The sequence below is a fragment of the Acinonyx jubatus genome, chromosome D1, assembly GCF_027475565.1.
Source record: "Acinonyx jubatus isolate Ajub_Pintada_27869175 chromosome D1, VMU_Ajub_asm_v1.0, whole genome shotgun sequence".
Lineage (NCBI taxonomy): Eukaryota > Metazoa > Chordata > Mammalia > Carnivora > Felidae > Acinonyx > Acinonyx jubatus.
In genome coordinates, this window is record NC_069390.1 from 7,931,020 (window position 1) to 7,949,637 (window position 18,618).

Consider the following 18,618-nt stretch of genomic DNA (forward strand, 5'->3'; position numbering starts at 1 on the left):
ACCAGGACCTGGGAGCAGGGCTCCGAGCTCAATTCCAGAAAGATTTATTGGCGCCCCCTATAGACCAGCCAGCGCTTTGTAAAGAGTATACAAAGATGAATCAGGCCACAACAGCCCCGCCGTCAGAAGCTTCCTGGCAGAGGTGAGCCAGCCTCTCAGAGTGGAGTTACCGCCAGCTGAGTGCTGTTAACAGGGACTGGTACCGGGGTGAGGGCCAGGGCAGAGGTGAGTTAGAGCTGGGACTTACTTAAAAAGAGAGATGGGGAAGGAAGCTGTCATTCCCAGCGGAGAAAAGAGTGGACCCATGAAAGGATATGGGGGAGCAGCAGAGGCCAGGATTCTGGGGGTCTGGAATGTCATACCCAGGAGTTTGGAGTTTAGCCTGGCCTTTGAGGATCCGGGGACTAACATGGAGTGTTTCTTCTGTAAGGTAGTGGTGAGCCAAATCGGGAGGATAGGACTTGGTCATGGAATACGGTAGGCCAATCTGGGGACAGGACAAGGCCTGACCCCAGAAGCCGGGAAGGTCCGGACAATAACGGTATTAACCCTGAGGGAGCAGGGCAAAGGGGAGAGGCCCCCAGCCCTGGGAAGGGCCTTGCTCTGGCAGCCTTTTCTCTCTGGCCTCCCCGCCCTGTTTGCCTGAGGCTGCAGCAAAAACAAAGAAAGAAAACACTCAATTGGCAGGAGATAAGCCCAGATAAGAGGCTGCCTTCCTCTGGAGGAGGGAGGCAGTCGGCCCAGGAAGCCAGGAAGCCGGGAGAGGCCTTGAAGAAGTGCCAGCCTGACCCTGCAGCAGAACCTAGCCGCACCCTCGCTGCGGGGTCTCTGCCACTGCATGCTGTCCAGAGGCAGGAGAGAGCAGCATGGAGCAGGTCCTCCAACCTGGCCGGAAGACAGTCTGCCATAGAAGGTCCAGGCCCGCCCTGCCTCCAGGTCAGGACATCTTGACTTAGCTGTGGCCTGGCACACGGGACTTCTGCTCTGGGCCTCAGTTTCCTCATCTGTAAAACAGGCATAACATCTCCCTCACAGGGATGAGGGGGATGCTGGGTCTCCCAGTCCCCGTATGCACCTGTGACTGTCAGCTTCCCTTCTCCCAAGAGTCCCTTGGGAGAAGGGTCACTACTAGGTCCACCCATTCCCCACCTAGCGTATCACCCAAGAGCCCAGGTCCGGTCCCCTGATGTCGGGCAGGTTCTGAGCTGACAAGGTCCATCCCCAGTTAGAGTCAACTGCCTGCGAGGGGCCCAGAACCGCCTCGTCGGAAGATGCTGGGTGCTTGGGTCATATCAGGCAACAGGAAGGGGGGGCAGGGAAGGCTTCCTGAAGCAGAGGCCTAAGCCTTTGTGAAGGGAGGACAAGAAGGGCCCAGGAGGGAGAAAAGTAATGAGAGGTGGGGGGAGGGGGGCAAGAAGCGATAGGCCCGAGACAGAGGACATAAAGGCGGGAAAGTGTGGGGGGAGGCCACAGGACCTCTAATGTCAGGTCATCGGTTGATCTGCAGGCCCCCAGCAAGGAGGTCTCAAGGTTAAAACCCAGCAACCCTCCACCAAGGGCCTGACCTCAACCCCACAAACCCTTTTTATAGATGAGGAAACTGAAGCCCGTAGAGCCAGACAGGGCCCAGGGCCCTCTCCAGAACTGCCCCACCCCAGACCACACTGCACACAGGGTCCCTGAAATCCACTTTTATTCGTGTAAAAAAAAAAAAAAAAATCCCAAAGAAGAGAGCAAGAAGGTGACCCTACTTCCCAGAGCTCAAAGTCTCCGCCAGTGTTCCCGGGGGAAGTGAGGGAGACAACCCCCACTCTGGGGTGTGGGCACCAAGGGAGCACAAAAACCTCCCGGCCCACAGTGACCCAGCACCTTCCTTAGGACTGAAGGCAGGAAGGAGGGGCTGGGGACTAATGGGGCCCCAGGAGGGTGAAGTAAGGGGGTTAGTGTGGGGTGCTTGCCCCGGTTTAAAAAAATAAAATTTCTAAAGATAAAAAGTTAAAAAAAAAACAAAAACAAAAAAAAGAGCCTTAGTGTCTTAGCTTCCTGCCCTCCCAGCACTCATCCTGTGGCCACCTCTCGCTCAGCCAGTTCAGAGCTTCGTATTCTCCTCTTGGCTCTCTGAGTCAGCGCCAGACAGGTGCCCGCCGCTCCCCGGTGCGTGACCATTGCTGGCACAGGCCACCAGATGCCCGTCCCCCAGCCCCTCCGGCGTCTCGCCCAGCAGGCTCCGGCAGGCCTCCTGGGGCAGCCTTGCCCGCTGTTCCTGACACTCCTGGGCCAGTTGGGCCAGCAGCTGCGGGGGGAGGAGGGGGAGTATCACAGGCGAGGCCGGGCTGCCCAGCGCCCTGCCTGCCTCCTGCCCGCCTCATCCAAGGCCTCACCTTGGGCTCTTCTTCGGCTAGCTGCTGCAGCACCTGCTGCTGCCCGGCCACAAGGCGTTCGTGCCGCTGCTTCTGGGCCTCCTCCAGCTGCGGGGAGTGGGGGGGGGGGGGCAGTTGGTAGCGGGGAGGCTCAGCCACGGGTCCCTATGGGAGGGGTCAGGGCCCTAGGGCTCTGGCTACGGAAGAAGTCAGGCAGGTGCAAGCCCCCCAGAGCTGCGGGGCCAGGATTCTGACGTGACCCAGCAGACATTCCAGACAGAGACTCCAACGCCATGGGACACTGTTACAGGCAGTTGGCTCCAGATAGGATGTCAGGGGGCAAGAGAGGGCTGTGGGGCCCAGAGGGAAAAGGTTCTAGAAGTCCCTCTAGGATAATATAGCAATAGGCCAGACACTGAGATGGTTTTCTAATGAAGGAAGGAACAGGAGGGGGCTGCGGCGGGACCTGAGCCTCACTCACCCGACGGATGGAGTTGACGGACTCGGTGATGTGCCGACGGTTAATCTCTGTCAGTTCCCTGCAGGGAGCAAGACAGAGTGGGCTCGGTGCCCAGCCCCCCAGGCTCCCAGCCCCCAGCCCCCCTGGCCCCGGTGCCCTTACGCCTCCTTCTTATGTTTCTCCCTTGTCTTGGCTTCTGAGATACTGTTGTGGCGCTTCCTGTCCAGAATCTTCTGCAGTTCCTTCTTCTCCCTGGACGAGCCGGTGGCGGGGAGGAGGAAGGGTGGAGGGCAGGTCTGGGGGCTCTCCCCTCCTCCTAACAACACCAGGGAGCCCCCTGCCCCACCCACACAGGATCCTTGGCCTTCACCTCTCGTTCGTCTCCTTCAGCCGCTTGAACTGGGTGGCGTGAGCATCCAGGACGATCTCCCTGAGCCGCTGCTGAGCCTGCGGACACGGACGGCCACCAGGTGACACAGGCTGAGGCCGGGTCTGTCCGAGAGACAGGCCCCCACCCCGCTTGCTGCCCCACGCCCACCTCACCTGTCGCAGATGCTCCAGCCTCCGCTCGGCCTCTGTATCCGCCTGGGCCTCCCGCAGCTCCAGCAGACTCTGCACCTGTCTCTTCTGGAACTCTCGATACCGCTTCACCTCTTCCTCCTCCGCCTTCTCGTCCTCCCCGCCTCTGCAGGAAGAACCCCTCTGGGTGACACTCAGGTTGTCACAGGGACTCGGGCTGGGAGGGCGGTGTCTGTTATGCCAACAACGAGGCCCATCAGTTCCATCCGAATGACGGGAGCCTGTGTGGGCACCGGTTGCTGGAAATACGTGCTCCTCGTGGGGCGGGGGGGGGGGGGGGGGCTTCTAGAGCGATCTAGTTCCCCGGCAGGGAGGGCGGGACCCAACGTGGGAAGACTCTATCTCCCTGGCACCGGACCCTCCTCCCTGGGCGTCAAGGAGCTCACCTCGTGAAGAACCCCACACGCACACCCCCCTGCACGTTCCCGTCACCGCGCACGGCACACACTCGCGTGCACGTGGTCTGGACACTCACAGGACACCCGGCCGCTGCCGGCACCTGCGCTCAGCCCGGGCCTGGGCCAAGCTGTCGAGCAATCGGCGAGTGAGGGCAACCGCCTTCCGCTGATGCTTCTTGTGCAGCTCCCGAAGCTCTCGCTCTTGCCGGCTCCGGAGTTTCACCAGAGCCTTGTGGCCTCGGAGCTCGTCCAGCGGGGCCGGGGCCACCTCTGCGAGCGACGGGGCAAAGGTGGGCGGGGCTGGGCCGGGGCAGGCCAACCCCGCAGGGGCGCCTCACCCCCTCCAGAACAGCCCCTGCCCCGCACCTGAGAGGAGGCTGGCGATGAGGTCGTCGCGCTGCCCTGGAGAGCAGAGGCGGGGCCGTGAGAGGCTGGCGGACGGAAGAGCGTAGCTGCCCCCTCAGCCCACCCTGGGCCCAGGCTGCCCCTTACCTGGGCTGCTGAGGGAGGGGCTGGTAGGGGACATGGCGGGGCCCGGGGGCCGGCGCGGGGAGATGTCCAGTGTGCTGGGTGTGGGGTTTGGGGTCACCGGCTGCTGAGATGGAGTCTCCTGGCAGGTTTCTGGGCCAACCTGAGCCTGAGGGGGAGAAAGCAGAATGCTCTTTCCAGAAATGCCGTTCTCTCCAGGCCCTTCTGTCCTTCGCCACCTCCCGGGGCTCCCCGATGCCCCTGGTCCGCTTCCCTCGGCCCGTCTGGCCTGGACTCCCCATCTGGAATTATGGGGCTGTTGAACACCCACAAGAGAAATAAGAGGTAATAAGGTAAGCATTTCTAGAACCCCTGTTCCACACAGGGTGTGGGGCAGATAACATGAGGTCGTGTCCCTAGGATGTCGGGCCCCCGTGCATGTGCTCAGGAACTTCCAGATTGTTCAGGAAAACCTTGGCCCCACCCCAAGCTTCCTCCCCCTTTCCCAGTCCCCCTCCACCCTCACCCACAGCTGCTCATCTTCCTCGTTGCTTAGCTCCTGATTAAATCAATGAAGGAAGTGACCACAGAGTGGGCACCAGCCTCTCCCGCTGACAGCTCCAGCAGCCTCCTTTCTCTGCCTGCCACAGGCCCCGGGGGACCGGCTCTAGCTGTGCGGGCAAGCCTCTGCTCCTGACCCCTCCCCACAGAAGCCACTGCCCATCTCCTGGCCCCCAGGACCCCAGGGTTTAAGAGCTTCTGTGGCTTGCAACCGCTTTGGTGAAGCAGCCGAACCCTGCCCTTCAGCTGGAGAGATTCCAGCCCGGGTCTGTCCTGAAAGCCTCCCGCACACAAAAGGGGTAGTTTCCACCTCCTTACGACGTGGACAGTCACCCAAGGCAGCTGAGCCTACTGAGTCTGAAAGGCCAGAGGCCCCACACCAGGCGGCATGGCAGAATGGCCGGCGTTGGAGGCCCGGCTGGAGAGCCTCGGTGTCCCCATCTCTACACTGGGGTGGCAGGACCCGACTCAGGTGACAGGGGGCGGGGGGGAGGATTCTAGGAGTCGAGTCGGTGAAAAGAGCTCACACCGGGCCAGGCACAGATCTGACGCTCAGCATACCCTTGGCTCTATTGTCTAGTCTGGACGAGAGGAGCCAAAAGGGGAACGGGCCCCGCAGGCAGAGGGTGTGGGTGAATGCCATCGGGCTGGTGTCGACAGTAAGGCAGTGAACAGCTCCACTCGGGGAGAGGAGCCAGACCACCAGCTGGCACTGGCATAGGGCAGTGCGGGCAGGGGAGCGTGGAGAAGACGGGGTCCAGAGATCAGCCCTCACCGCCCCACCCCACCCACACCCCCAGCAGCCCCAAGGGTCCAAGTCACCCGGAGCCTGCTGTCTCCCGCTCGCCCCTGACCTGCCCTGGCTCACCTCACTCTCCCCGATGAGGGCGGCCAACTGCTTGGCCCTCTGGTCCATCAGGCTGACATGCTTGATGGGGTTGATCAGAGCCTCTGCGTAGTCTGGGTGGGGAGCAGAGGGCAAGGGTCTCAGAGACAGAACCCCCGGGGCCACACCTTCCCCACTGCTCTGGTTTCACGGAAGGACCACGGAACCCAAACCCGCCCTCAGGGCTGTTCACCACCCTCAGCTGGGGCCACCCGGCTCAGCCACTGCCGGACCCTGCCGGCACGCCTGTCCCCCACCCTGCCTGGCCAGCCCCCCACCCCCCGCCCCTGCTCACCCTGGTGGTCATCAGGAATGTAGTCGGAGGCTTCGGTGTATATGAGCAGGGCTGGCAGGCAGAGTGGCTGGTTGGCCTCGTTCCGCAGGCAAATGTAGTGGTACCCTGGGAGGGGGGGACGGCAAGGTGGCTGGGCCTCACCGGGTACCCGCACACACCGCCCGTGTGCTTCCCAGAGCCCAGCTGGCCTCACCTGAACGGATGGCAGAGACGGGCAGAATCCGATGCCCCACAAACTTGCCGCCTTCCTCAAAGGCCGCGATGCGCAGCGAAGCCAGCGTGGGGAGCACCACCTGAGGGCCCAGACCGGTGCTGAGCCAGGGAACTGACCCACGGCCACCGCGTCCACAGGGCCACAGCTGACCACACCCACCAAGGCCAGCGCTCCGAGTGGACCCTCAGACGAGCTGACCCAATCACTGACCATCGGTCACCGTCGCCACTGAACCAGTGGTGGCCTCCACAGCCTGGCCAAACCGATGGCGAGCAGCGGAGAGAACGGGCAGACCCCTCCAGGCATCGCTCTCATGGGACGGTCCTGGTCATGGCCAGGTTAGAAACTGTACAGTGAACCTTGAGTCCGGGATGGAGCCACACCCACCCTAGCGGCGCATCGAGGTCCAGTCCGTCCGGGAGGCGGGCCAGAGCTGGCGTGAGCCTGCGGCTGTGATCTCGGACAGGTCCTTCCTGCCTGAGCGAGGGGGTGGGCTGCCCCCGCTCCTCATGGGGGACGCTGCAGGCCCTCCTGCTGTCTCACCTTCCTGTGCTCTTCTTAAAGGCTGCAGAGGGCAAGGAGCCCAGGCCTGACCCTGTCACACGCGGGGCCTGGAGGTGACAGGCGCACCCGCCTTCCGACTCCTGACCACCAACCCATGCACCTGCTTCCTGCTGCCCCGAGGGCCCAGCGGGGCGGGTGCAGGCCCCGGGCTCACCTTGGGGAAGTCAAAGGGTTCCTCATCCCACACAGGATTGAATGAGTTCCCCTGAGACGTCCGAGTGCGGTATTTGCGCCGTGTGTCAACGGGGAGGCCAAACATGTCCACCTCCACGTAGATGCCCACCTTCCTGTCGGACAGGAACTGCCCCGAGATCACCTGAGGGGGCCAGGAGGGTGAGGTGGCTGCGAAGAGTCCCGCCCCCAGGACACCCTGCCAGGGCCCTCCCCTGGCCCCACCTTGACCCGCAAGGCATTGGCCACGATGCCGTCCACGATGACTTCGGTGAAGGGGTCGAAGGACTTGTCCGGCCGCCGCATGAACTCGGGCTTGAGCAGGTAGCCGCTGCGCCCGTTGTACTCAAACACACCCGCGTTGAGCTGCATCGCCACATCTGGGGGTGACGTGGGGACGGCAAAGGTCAGCCAGCCCCCTGGGGTCAGGAGTCGGGAAGGACAGTTCAATGCAGAGGGAGGACCGGGGACCGGGAGGGTCAGATCAAGTGGGATCCGGGGGAAAGGTCAGCCAAAGTCAGGAGTTGAGGTGAGCCAAGGTCTTGGTTTGGTCTGGAGATCTGGGATCAGGACAAGGTCAGCAGGGTCGCAGAGCAGAAACTGGCGAGGTTGGAAGCCGGGGGGTCGAGGCAGGCTGGTGCTCACCCAGGGTCTGAAAGTTGAGGGCCACAAGCTGGCAGCCCACGTTCCAGAAGAGCTGGGGCATGTAGTTGGAGGAGTCCACGCGGGTGCCCTTGGGGTAGATGCGGCTGAGCTGTTGTTTATTGTATCTGAGGTGGGCAGTCAGGGGCCATGCTTTTTACCGGCCCCCGCCCCAGGCCCACCCTGCGCTCCTGTGAACCCCCTTCCCGGCCTCTGCCCCTCCGGCCCCCCTGCCTCTCGGCCTAGCCCCCATGCAGTCTCCCAGGCTAGCCCCAAGCCCAGGCCAAGGTGCTCGAGGGTGAGGACCCTGCGCAGGTGGCGTAAGTGGGATCAGAACATCCGAGCCCGCCTGTGAGCACCCCCACCCTGGTCCGCCAGCCCCGGCAATGAGGAAGGATACTCCACAAACTCCATGGGGCTCTTGGTCAGTTGCTCCATGGCCTTGGTTTCCACGAAGGATGACATCTCGAAGCATTTGTTCCTCTCTGGGGGAGGGGGGGGCGGGGGGGGGGGGAAGGGGTCAGGTCTGGAGAGGCTGGGCTGGCTCCTACTCCCACCATCTCCCACCCCACTCACTTCGAGCAGCCTCAAAGGACTTGAACTTGACAGGCTCGATGTAGTTGACGAGTGTTGACATCTCCTCGGTGGCATTGACTTCACTGCTGGCAGTGCCCTGTGGCCGCCAAAGACAGGGTCGGCAGGGCCATGCCCCCCAGCCATCAGCTGGAAGTTGCCTCATCTGCCCCCTGCCAGGAGGGAGGTCCTAACCCTCTGCCCGCCTCTGCAATTGCACTGCCCAGTGGCTCTCAGCAAGGGCCCCAGCCACTCCGTGGACCGTCAGTCCTGGTCCCATCTGCCCCACAGGCTTCTCTCTGGAGCCTTGGCGACGTGCCCTGGGCCCCACCTTCCTCCTTTGCCTCCTGCCTCCCTGATCCACGGAAGCTGGCACTCGTCACCCAACCCCAGGGACTCGGTTATTCACGTGCAGACGAGCCATTATTTCCAACTACCACCTTGCCATCATCTCCTCTCTCGGGTGACCCACCAAGAGCCTTGAACTTGACCCCCTCAATGCTGAGCTTGGCCACGCCTGCACACACCCGCACACACCCTTCCCCACTCTGGTCCCCTCCCAAATCTGACCTCAGGATCCACCTTTCCTGTCACCGCGGCTCCTCTCGGAGCTCAACACTCCCTTGTCTTACACTGCCCCTTCCTGCACTCTCCAGTCCTGCCACAGGGCCTTTGTACACACGCGTACGTACGTGATGTTCCTCTTCCTCAGGTCTAATCGCCTAACCTCCCTGCCCAGGTCAGTCTCTCCTTCTTCCCCCCAGTTCTGCCCCCTAACACACCCTCCCCCGGCCCAGTCATGAGCATAACTTCACACTTGCTTCCGTGCCTATGTACCTATGCCCCCTCCTCCCCCCATCCCCCCACACACCCTGGGAACTCCAAGAGAACAGGAATAACATCTGATCATGGTCAGACCCAGTACACAGTGCTGTGTCTGGCACACAGTAGGTGTTCAGCAAACGCTTGGGGAATTAAAACACGCTGCGTCTGCCTCTTCCCGCCTGTGGGACTGACCTCATCTGAGGTCGGCTTTTTGAGATCTGCCTGTTCCTCCTCTTCCTCGTCTTCCTCCTCATCCTCACGGTCGGCAGATCCAAGAGCATCAGGGCCCCGCTGTAGCCCCTCCTCGCCCAGAGACTTCCGAGGCTCCAGGCTGGGCTTCTCAAGGCCCAGCTCTTCCCCATTGCTCAGGCCCAGGCAGCTGTCAGAGCTGGGGGACCCTGCAGAAAACAGGGCCACAGGGGTCCTCAAACATAGACACTCAGGAGCCACGAGGGGCTGTGTGTGGAGGCGACTCAGTGGGGAGGTCAGGGGGTGTGATCTCAGGGCAGCGTGGCTAGGGGTAGGAGCAGAAGCCAAGAGTAGTGCATAGGGGTCATGGGTCAAAGGTCAGGGTCCAGAGTCCTATCCATCAGAGAGGTAGGTAGCGTGGCTCAGAAGGGTGAGAAGCCAGGAACTGAGATACAGGTGCCTTGGCAGTGGGGGTAAAGGATGACACAGTGGGATTCCCAAGTCAGGTGTCAATCAGAGCCATACCCAACAAGGTGGCTCAGTGAGGTGAGCGGTCGGGGTCACATACCCAGGGGACTTCGATAAAGTGAGAGGTCAAGGGTTAGCTAAAATCATAACCAAGGGGTAGACGGACTCAGTGGGGGGTCACAGAAGAGGGGCTGGAGGTCTGAGGGCCACACCCGAAGCATGAGGAGGTAGTTCATGGAGGTCAGAGGCCAGAGGTCAGAATTCAGGGTCATAATCTGGTTAACAGGAGGGCTCTGCGAGGTGGGAAACTGAGGTTGAGGGGTCAGAAATCGGATGGAACCAAATCCAGCTGGGCTATAATTCAGTGAAGTCAGTGCCCGGGGACAGGGGTCAGAGGTCCCATCATCAGCTGCGTGGCAGTAAGAGACCCCGCGGGGAGGGAGGTCAGGCCGGGAGCCGCAGGAGCGTCACTGGGGAGGTGGAACTCAGTGAGGTTAAGAGTTCAGGGTCAGGATCGGGGGTGAAGGCCGGGCAGGGGCCATACCGAGCTGAGGTGAGGAGGGCTCGGTGGCGGCAGAGCTCTCGCTCAGGGCCGAGTTGCTCTGCTCCAGCGGCCGCTTGCGAATGGAGCTGTTGGGGACACCAGTGCTGGGCTGGTGTCGCTTCTTGTTCTTCACCAGGATGCGGCCCATCAGGTCCTGGGGGCTGGGCAGGGGGACGCCTGGGGCCAGCTGGCGGGCACAGACAGGTCAGGGCCTGCAGGGGCGCCCTCACCCCCCACGCCCTGCCCCAGGGCCAAGCCCTCATACCGGGTACTTGTCCAGTGGGTCAATGAGCAGCGCGTCCCCGAAGATCGAACGACAGTACTCGGCCATCTTGGCCTGCTGCTTTGCCCTGTGGGGCCAAGGTCAAAGGTCAGAAGTTCCTGGACGGGGTGGGGTGAAGCTGACTTCAGTCCCCAGGGGAGACCAAAGGCCCTCGGGGTCAGGGGGTCAGAGGGTCACAGGAACAAAGAGTGCCCTGGTGGGATGGCTGTCTTGGGCCGATCGGGAGGGATCCCCGGGTCAGGGGCCCACTCACGAGTCCACGTGGTTCTCGAAGGAGAGGATGACAGGGTAGGGCGAGGTCTTGAAGGCGGTTTCCGCAATGGCCTCCAGCACGTCTCGCAGCGGCACCTCGGTGGTCATGGTGAAGCCGTGGGTGATAAAGGGCTCCTCCTCCGGGGGCCGCCCTTTCCACACGTCCAGCTCCACGCAGCGGCAGCCCCAGAGCAGTGCCTGCCGGTACATCTCCACCGACGACGTCCCAGCCAGCTGCCCCGCTGGCGGCCAGGCTCCATCACCACAGCCGCCCGGCCAGCCGGGGTCCTCACCCTCCTCCCCAGGCCCGCCACTGCCCCTTAACCAGCCATGCTGGAGACGCAGAGGCCCCCGCGGCGGCCCGGCCCGGCCCGGCCCTGGCACGCTGTCTGGCCAGCCCTCCATCACTCCTTAATTCACTGTGGAACCAGCATCATCTCTCCTAAAATCCCCCAGGGCGGGGCCCACGTCCTGCCACCCAGCCCCTGGCATCCATCCAAACCGGGCAGAGTCAGCATCGAGCAGGGCTGGCTGATGGCTGGTTCCTTCGCCGGGGCTCATCCTCTCTCAGATAAACATCCCCCTCCTATCTACTGGCCTCAAGTGGAGAGTTGTCCCCAACACCCCACGGCCCTTCATTTCCCTTTCCTCCTTTCACTGCCTGCCGCCGCCCTGGAATAGCCTCCATCACCTCCTGCCCGGGGAGGCCCCTCGCTGCCTCCCATGCAATCTCTGCAGAGCACCTGCTCCCTTTATTGGGCCTCATCGCCTCCCCTGAATAACACCCTCCGAAAAGCCCTTCCCCGCCACTTAGGATAAATCCAAATGCCTCCGATGCCCTGGTCTAGCCCTGCCTCCTTCTCTCACTCCCTCTCACCTCTACCTGCCCCAGCAGCCATCCCGCCTCCGGCCTCCTTCCTTCCGAAGCCCACCACACGGTGACCTGCGCCCAGCCTCAGTGTCCCTTCGCAGGCCAGCCCTTCCCCAGCAAAGGCTTCTGGGCCATCTGGGAAATGTGCCCATGCAGGGAAGCCCCGCTCCCCTGGGGTAGCTGCCTGTTCCCTGCCTGCATCCCTAGGACGGGTCACCTCCAAATGAGGGAGGTGACGTGAGGGGCAGAGGTCATGGATGCCACCGCTCCAGCTGCCCGAGGGTGGCTCACTCACCTGTGAGATAGGTGTTGTGTGAGGAGTTGATGAAGTAGGCGCTTAGCGGCTGGGTCATGTCTGCGCTCAGATCCAGGGCCTCCAAGGGCAGGATTCCATTCTCCTCACCCCCCAGGTAGCGGCTGAAGCCCTCCATGGACATCTGGTCTGGGGGATGGGTGGGCTCAGCCGGGTCAGTTGGGGCGCCTCCTGCTGCCAGCCCCCAACTCCGACTGGCTCCCCTCCAGCTCACCTCGTTCCAGGAACTGCTGGTTGGGCTCATACTTCTCAATGAGCAGCCGGGCCTGGGAGGGCCGCAGGGGTGGATACAGCACTTCGTTGAGCCTCGGGTCCCGTTGCTTCTGGTTGATGAAGTCCATGAGCTGCTCCAGTGTCAGGTATGGCTTGCCCTTGGCGCCTCTAAAGGGGGTAGGAAGCTGAGTCAGGCTAGAGCCTCCACAGCCCCTGCTCCAGGCCCTCGCCCCGGGAGAAGAGGAAAGTTCTGGGCCTGGCTCTAGCACCTGCTGATTGGGACTTGGGCAAACGGCTGTGCCCCCTGGGCCTCAGTGTTCCCATCCACCCTCCTAACCACCAGGTGCCGGCATTGACATTAGCACGGGCTTTGGAGGCCACAGAGTGTTTGGCCCGCTATGCCTGCTTCCCAACTTCAGCCCCAGTCTTCACTCGCTGTGTGAGCTCAGGCAAAGTCCCACAGCACATCGAAGCCCCTCGGTCCCCAGCCCCGGGCACAGGCTGATGAAAGTAACCCCAGCCAAGGATCAGCACAGAGCAGTTCACGGCACAGCCTCGGCCCCAGCCCTGGCGCACGGGGACCCCCCGGCCGTGCCACTTCCCCTGGCTGTGCCGGAAAGAAGGAATGCCGGCAGAGGCCAGACACAGCGCTCTGGGGGCTGGGAGGTGGGCCCAGCCCTGCTCACATCTCCAGCAGGATCTTGTCAATGTCTGGCCGCAGACACAGCTTATTCAGGAACCGCTCGAAGATTTCCAAGGAGAACTCGTCGGGCCGGATGGACTCACTCTGGGGACCAGAAGCGTGGGGTGAGAACCCAAGAGGCAGCGAGCCCCAAGAGACCAGACACCCTCCGTGACATCCTCCGTTGCTCCTGTCCCGGCCTCCTCACCCGGTTGAAATTGAGGCCACAGGATTCCAGCGCAGTCTCAACGCGCTTCTTATCTGCTGAGAACATCTTCAGGATGCTGAGCAGGTGAGAGGGGTCAGGGTCAGTGGGGGCAAAGGTCACTAAGGTGGGGGCAGGAGAGAAGGTGCTGAGGCAAGGGGTACTCACTTCTTCACTGGGATCCGTCCATCCTGGTTCACCTGCAGCTTCAGCTTGGTGTATCTGGGGAGGCAGGCAGAAGGGTCACGCCTTGGGCGTGGCCACCTGAACCCCTGACACCCCCCAGGCAGGCCCGGGACTCACGCTTTTCTCAGAAAGGTGTTCCGGGAGGCGTTCTGAGCCAGGATGTTCATAGCCAGCTTGAACAGCTCCTCGGTCCAGACCTGAGGGGTCAGGAGACAGGGTGGGGGGTGAGTGAACGGGGAACAGAGGGGTTGGCCCAGCCCCAGCCCACACCCAGAACCAGGTACGTCCATAGTGAAGTGCTTAAATACTGCCTTGTCAGAGGCTGATTAGAAATAGGGGTAGAGAACAGCCTAGGACACAATGGATGCTCACTAAGTGATGGCTGACTCAGCAGTGAGGCTCCCCAGGGCCGACCCTTTGGCCCCAGCCCACCTTGGCTGTGTCATCCTGCACGGCCATGAAGTTCAAGAATGTTGTATTCACCGGGTCTGGCCCGGCCACCACTGTCATCAACTTCTCCTCCAGCCGGGTGTCAGGGCCTCCAAAGCCCAGCACCTCTCGGATCTTGGGGTCCTGAGTAGTTGAAAGCCAAGGGTAAAGAGGGGTCCCCCCAAGGCCTCGCTCCCACCCTCGGTCCGGGACCCCATCACTCACCTTGGGCAGGCGGGCATAACGGCCCGTCCGCGTGTCCCTGATGGAACTGATGTCCAGGGTGTCCACCTCCTGGGGAAACCAGATGCCAGAGTAGGTCTGAGAGGCTATGAGGCGGGAGCCAGGGGCCCCCAAGATCTGCCCCCTGGGCCAGGGAGTGGCTACCCCCTGCTGTGGCCCCAGCCTCAGCCCCCGCCCTTAGCACTTCCTGTCCAGGGAGCCGTGGGAGAGGTCAGCCAGCAGCTGGGCCCCACCCTCCTGGGTGGGTAGGAGGGATTCAAGGGTCGGGGCCAGGGGTCCTAGACCTGAGCAAGTTGTACCAGTGCCCACCCTCACCATGTTGGGTCCTGTCCAGTACAGGAAGAAGCCATTGGGGTCCACACGCAGGGTCACCAGGTTCCGACTGGAAGCCTCCTGGGGACGGGACGGGAAAGCAGGGGTCAGTGAGTGAGGGCTGTGGCCCAGGCTTGACCCCTGGACTCCCTCCGGCCATCCACCCCAGTGCTCCTGCCACTGAGTGAAAACGAAGCCTTATCCAGCCCACAGGTCCTTTGTGGTTCCCTACGGTTCTTGGATAAAGCTCACGCGATTGTCCCTGGCGTGACATTTGGGGTCCTAATGCCCCTCCCGCCCTCACCTGTATCCTACTCTAAGACTCAGTCACAGGGACCACTGACTCCCTTTCCCGTCCTCCAGCTTTTCCACTGTTGCTCCTCTGCTAGGATATCCTCTCCTTCTTTCTCTACCCATGAAATCTGACCCCCCCTCCCCAGACCCCAACCCTGGGCTCAATTTCCTCAGAGGGTCTGACAGCTCCCTAGTGGTCGGAGGCCCCTGGAGCCCCCTGCAGAATATGTACGGAATGAAAGCAGAGGGTTTGGAAGTCTGACTTCCACAGCTTTTGTGTCCCTCAGAGCCTCATGACAACCAGTCAGCCCTTACATCTGCCTCAAAGCCCATGACCCCCCCCCCAACCCTGCACCCAACTGGAGTCTCACAGTCTTGTGGCTCCCCCTACCTTACAGAACACAGACTGAGTCCCCCCAGAAGGGGACTCACCCTGCCCTTGGGACTAGACGGTGAATTCTGTCTTCCCTTCCCTCAAACAGCCCTGCAGCTGGCAGAAGGACAAGGAAGGGTATGCCAGCTCCATTTTCTGAGGAGGATCTGGTCCCTGGCACACTCCCAGGGCCACCCTTGTGCGACTCAGGCCAGGACGAGCAGCCAGAGCTGGGGGGAGGGTCATCCAGACCAAGTGGCCCTCTATGAGCTCACTCAGTCCTCCTAACAACCTTATGAAGTCCGTGCTATCCTACTTCCCATTTAACAGATGAGGATTCCGAGGCACAGGGAGGCTAGGTGCTTGCTTAAGGTCAAAAGGAGGTGCTAGGACCTGCTCGCAGGCAGTATGGCTCCAGAGTCCCATGGCCTGGGCAGCAAGGAAGCAGGACTCCTGCTAGGCTCTCAGCTCGTGGCCTTAGCTGCCACCCCATTATGGGGACCGGAGTTAGTCTCTACTTTCCAGACTCAGTTTCCTTTTCTGGAGAATGGATCTGCAACCAGCCCCGCCCATCTCTTTTCTTACAAAGGACAGGAGGCCTTGGAACTTTAGGGATGCGGGGACCTCCCCGCCTCACTGTGCTGACGCCCATCCTCAGCCCCTCTCTGGGGTTCCCAACCTTGCCCTGGGGCTCAGGTCCCCCAGTAGTGTGAGGAGAGGGGAGTTCTGTGGGTACCGACCCCAGGGCCTTCCCCTGCCCCTTCCCTGGTGTCTGGCCTTCAAAAACAGTCCAGGCCCCCTGCTCTTCAGCCCCAAGTCCCAGTCAGCAACCCCCACCCCACCCCCAGGGCCCTCTCCCAGTTCCCACTTCCTTATTTGGGTTTATCACACTGGAAGGAAAAGGAGAAACTTTTCCCTTGCGCGAGACTGGGGGGAGGGGTCTCCTCTGGTCCCTGGAGTTCCCAGGCACCCCTCTAAGGCACACCTGCTGCCTCAGGCCACGCCCCCAGCACCTCCCCCCAGCTCCCACGCCTACCCGCCCCACCCAGCCGGAAAGGAGCTCAGAGTCTTCCAGGCCTCTGGCCTGACTGGGAAGGAGCAGCGGGGAGGCTCAGGCAGGCGGGGTGGAGGCCCTGGGGAAGGAGGGGCCCAGGGGGCAGAGGAGGGGGCGGTGTAAAAACGAGGGTGGGGCGCAGGAAGGGGCGGGGAGCTGCAGGTGGGGGCCGGGGCCTCTAGGAAGCACCAGGGGCAGGGGCGGTAGAAAGGGGGGCCAGGATTTATTGGGTTTCAAAGTCCCTGAGGCTAAGAAGTGGAGAGCAAAGTTCACCAGGAGTGGAGGAACTTGGGGGGCAAAGACTCCACTAGGGGGTGACTTGGTGCTCTCTCCTGAGCCTTGAGCTGGGATGGGCTCCTGAAGCAGGGCAAAAGGGTGCAGCAAGAATAGGGTGAAAAAGTGATGAATGGAGAACAATGTTCAGGCTAGGGTACTAAGAAGAATGGGGGTGCGCTGAGCCAGATTGGGGGCCAGGGTCCTCCAGCCAGAGTCTAGTGCTGGGCAATGGTCTGGGGACCAGGTCGGGGTTGGGGGAACCAGAATTAGACCGGGAGGGAGGGGTGGAAAGAGCGAGTGAAAAGGGGGGTCCGGGATTCATTGGGGTTCAAGGTCTCCGGGCCAAGGAGTGGAAATCCAAATTTTCCACAGCTGAAGGGATTGGGGGTGGGGTTGGGGGCCAAAGTCTTCATTACGGGCACGACTGGGGACTCAAGTTTCCGGAGCACAAGCGAGACTGGCTTGGGGGGGGGGGGGGGGCACCGTGGCCAGCCCAGGCTCGGGTGGGGGTCCCCGGCATCTGACTGAGTTTCAGCGAGGGAGTCCCAGGATCTGGGTGGAACAGGGGGCCCCCGCGCTTACCTCGTCCCATTTGATGAACTTACTCCCGCGCCGCAGGGTCTCTACCACGGTGGGCGGCTCCAGCTGCAGCGCGTGGACGCCGGGCCTGGCGCCCGCCATGGCCCGGCCGGGGGCGAGTCGGGGACCCACGGAGCCCCGACGGGGACCGACGGCGCCGCTGCTCCGTCCGCGCGCTCCCGCACGGCCCGCTCCGGCCCCGCGGCGTCAGCGCCCGCCCGCCCGCCAGTCTGTCCCGGACAGACCAGAGAATCGGCGGGGCCCGGGTGGGGCGGGGCGGGGGCGGGGCCGCTTTGGCCCCGCCCCTCCCTGTCGCGTCGCGCCCGCCCGCCCCGCGTCCGCGGCTCCCCCTGGCGGTCGGGGCGGCGACTGCAGCCAGGGGGGGATGGGGCAGGGACATACCTGGACCCCGGCACTTCGCGGGGGGTGCTCTTCTGGACTTGCTTGGGGTTGGAGGAGAGCGCTTGGCGCCAGGGCGATTGTTAGGGGTACAGCCAGAGAGACTGGGTGTAGAGGGCGGTACTGAAGACCGAGAGGGTTCAGCCCGCTAAGGTTTCGGAGGGGCGGGGACGAGGGTACTACTGGAGGGCCAGACATGGGCCTGGGGCGCCTTGCCCCCACCACACTCCAGCAGCACTTAGCTGAATGCAGGAAAAGCCACTCCCACCCCACCCCCTCTGCCCTCACTTCGCCTCACCCCCCCTCCCCACCCCTGCTGCAGCTCGGTCTCCCCCTCCCTGGGAGCACTTAGCCAGCTAATGGGCCTCCTGCCGGCTGGCGCCCCTCCCCCGTCCCTAGCCCGGGGAGGCCGGGCGCCTGCCGCCTCCTTTAAGGACCTAAGCATCCCGGCCTTCCAGAGTGAGCCCTAGAATAGCCCCCTCGTTCTGCAGACCCCCATGACGGAACCTGGAGCCCGTTGGGCTTCCTACGGAACACTGTGAAGGAGACAACCGGTCGCTTGCCCAAAGGGTTCAGAAGCCTCGTGGGTGTCCACGAACAAGGGGGGTTGAGGAGGGGCTCCGCAGTGCCTGGCCTACAGCAGGTGCCCTGAAATCTGCGCTCCAGAGATGGGAGGGGGGAAGGCGCATGGGCACCAGGATAGGTGGGGGCTGCAGCCCCTCCCGCAGGGCTTGGCTGGGGGGGCTCCTGCCTGGGGGCCCCTGTGGGAGCCCCCCCAATACAGAGGCAGTAGCAGCAGTAGGTTTAAAGTAGAACTCATCCAGAGGGGCCAGCCAAGTCACCTAGAAACCCAGAAAGAGACTGGAGCTGGTTCTAGGGGAGGAGGGGGCAGTCAAGGAGGAGCGGGCCCTGCAGGCCCCTTCGCCCCAGGCTCTCAGGCCTCCAAGGGGAGCCCTGCCTGGCACTGGCCATTCCCCAAATCCCCACCTTGTTGGACACCAACTCTAACCTAAGGAATCTCCCTGCCTTTGGTAGAGGCCCTGTGGGGTGTGATTATTATCTCCATTTGAGGCCCAGAGAGGGGAAGAGACTTGCCCAAGGTCACACAGCTTTGTAGGAGGATTTGAGCCCTCTAACTTGAAGGCTGGCTCATCCTGCTTCCACTCCTTGCCCTTCAGGAGACCAAGAAAGGAGGACAGGACTTGTGATCCTCTTGTCCTCTCTCACAAGAGCAGCAGGGTCATACCCTTCAGAGATCCGGAGACCACTGGCTCTCATTGGGCAGAGCCCTGCAGGGTGGAGAGTGGCCTTTGCTCCCACAGGCTTAGGTTCAAGTCCACCAACAAAACTCAGTCCTTCTGTGCCTCGGTCACCTTGCCCAGAAGCTGGAGGTTGTCAGAGGATGAATAAGCAAATGGGTACAAAATGACCCCGAGCCACAGGCCACTGGACATCTG

At 62.4% G+C, this 18,618-nt stretch overlaps 1 protein-coding gene across 5 annotated transcripts; it reads right to left on the reverse strand.

The window, feature by feature from the left end:
* Window positions 1–21: 21 nt before the first annotated feature.
* Window positions 22–17,014, reverse strand: PLCB3 (phospholipase C beta 3). Of its 5 annotated transcripts, XM_053202999.1 has the most exons (32): window positions 16,766–17,013; window positions 14,190–14,267; window positions 13,857–13,925; window positions 13,635–13,775; window positions 13,320–13,399; window positions 13,185–13,238; window positions 13,020–13,095; window positions 12,816–12,916; window positions 12,131–12,297; window positions 11,899–12,045; window positions 10,734–10,974; window positions 10,463–10,547; window positions 10,198–10,384; window positions 9,189–9,394; window positions 8,175–8,271; window positions 7,999–8,083; window positions 7,602–7,726; window positions 7,182–7,336; window positions 6,940–7,101; window positions 6,201–6,300; window positions 6,008–6,112; window positions 5,695–5,786; window positions 4,290–4,434; window positions 4,164–4,199; window positions 3,875–4,067; window positions 3,364–3,571; window positions 3,191–3,267; window positions 2,983–3,072; window positions 2,842–2,899; window positions 2,382–2,468; window positions 2,074–2,293; window positions 22–1,004 (listed from the first exon to the last, which is right to left on the reverse strand). In XM_053202999.1, the coding sequence occupies exons 1-31, from the start codon at window positions 16,862–16,864 to the stop codon at window positions 2,090–2,092; spliced, it is 3,750 nt and encodes a 1,249-aa protein (XP_053058974.1). In that variant the 5' UTR covers window positions 16,865–17,013; the 3' UTR covers window positions 22–1,004; window positions 2,074–2,089. The 5 variants fall into 5 exon arrangements, 4 of the variants coding, with proteins under 4 accessions (XP_053058974.1, XP_026901249.1, XP_026901250.1 ...); XM_027045448.2 differs by lacking the exon at window positions 22–1,004 and having other exon boundaries at window positions 1,677–2,293; XM_027045449.2 differs by lacking the exon at window positions 22–1,004 and having other exon boundaries at window positions 1,677–2,293; window positions 3,364–3,505; window positions 16,766–17,012.
* Window positions 17,015–18,618: the final 1,604 nt, after the last annotated feature.

Bases quoted from the DNA above. Each gene is read 5' to 3' on its own strand.
- PLCB3 (XM_053202999.1), bottom strand. From the start codon at position 16,864: ATGGCGGGCGCCAGGCCCGGCGTCCACGCGCTGCAGCTGGAGCCGCCC. The intron at 3,073-3,190 runs GTGAAGGCCAAG...CGGCTCGTCCAG, and splicing joins CTGAAGGAGACGAACGAGAG to GGAGAAGAAGGAACTGCAGA. The intron at 2,469-2,841 runs GTGAGTGAGGCT...CACTCCCCGCAG, and splicing joins CCGTCAACTCCATCCGTCGG to CTGGAGGAGGCCCAGAAGCA.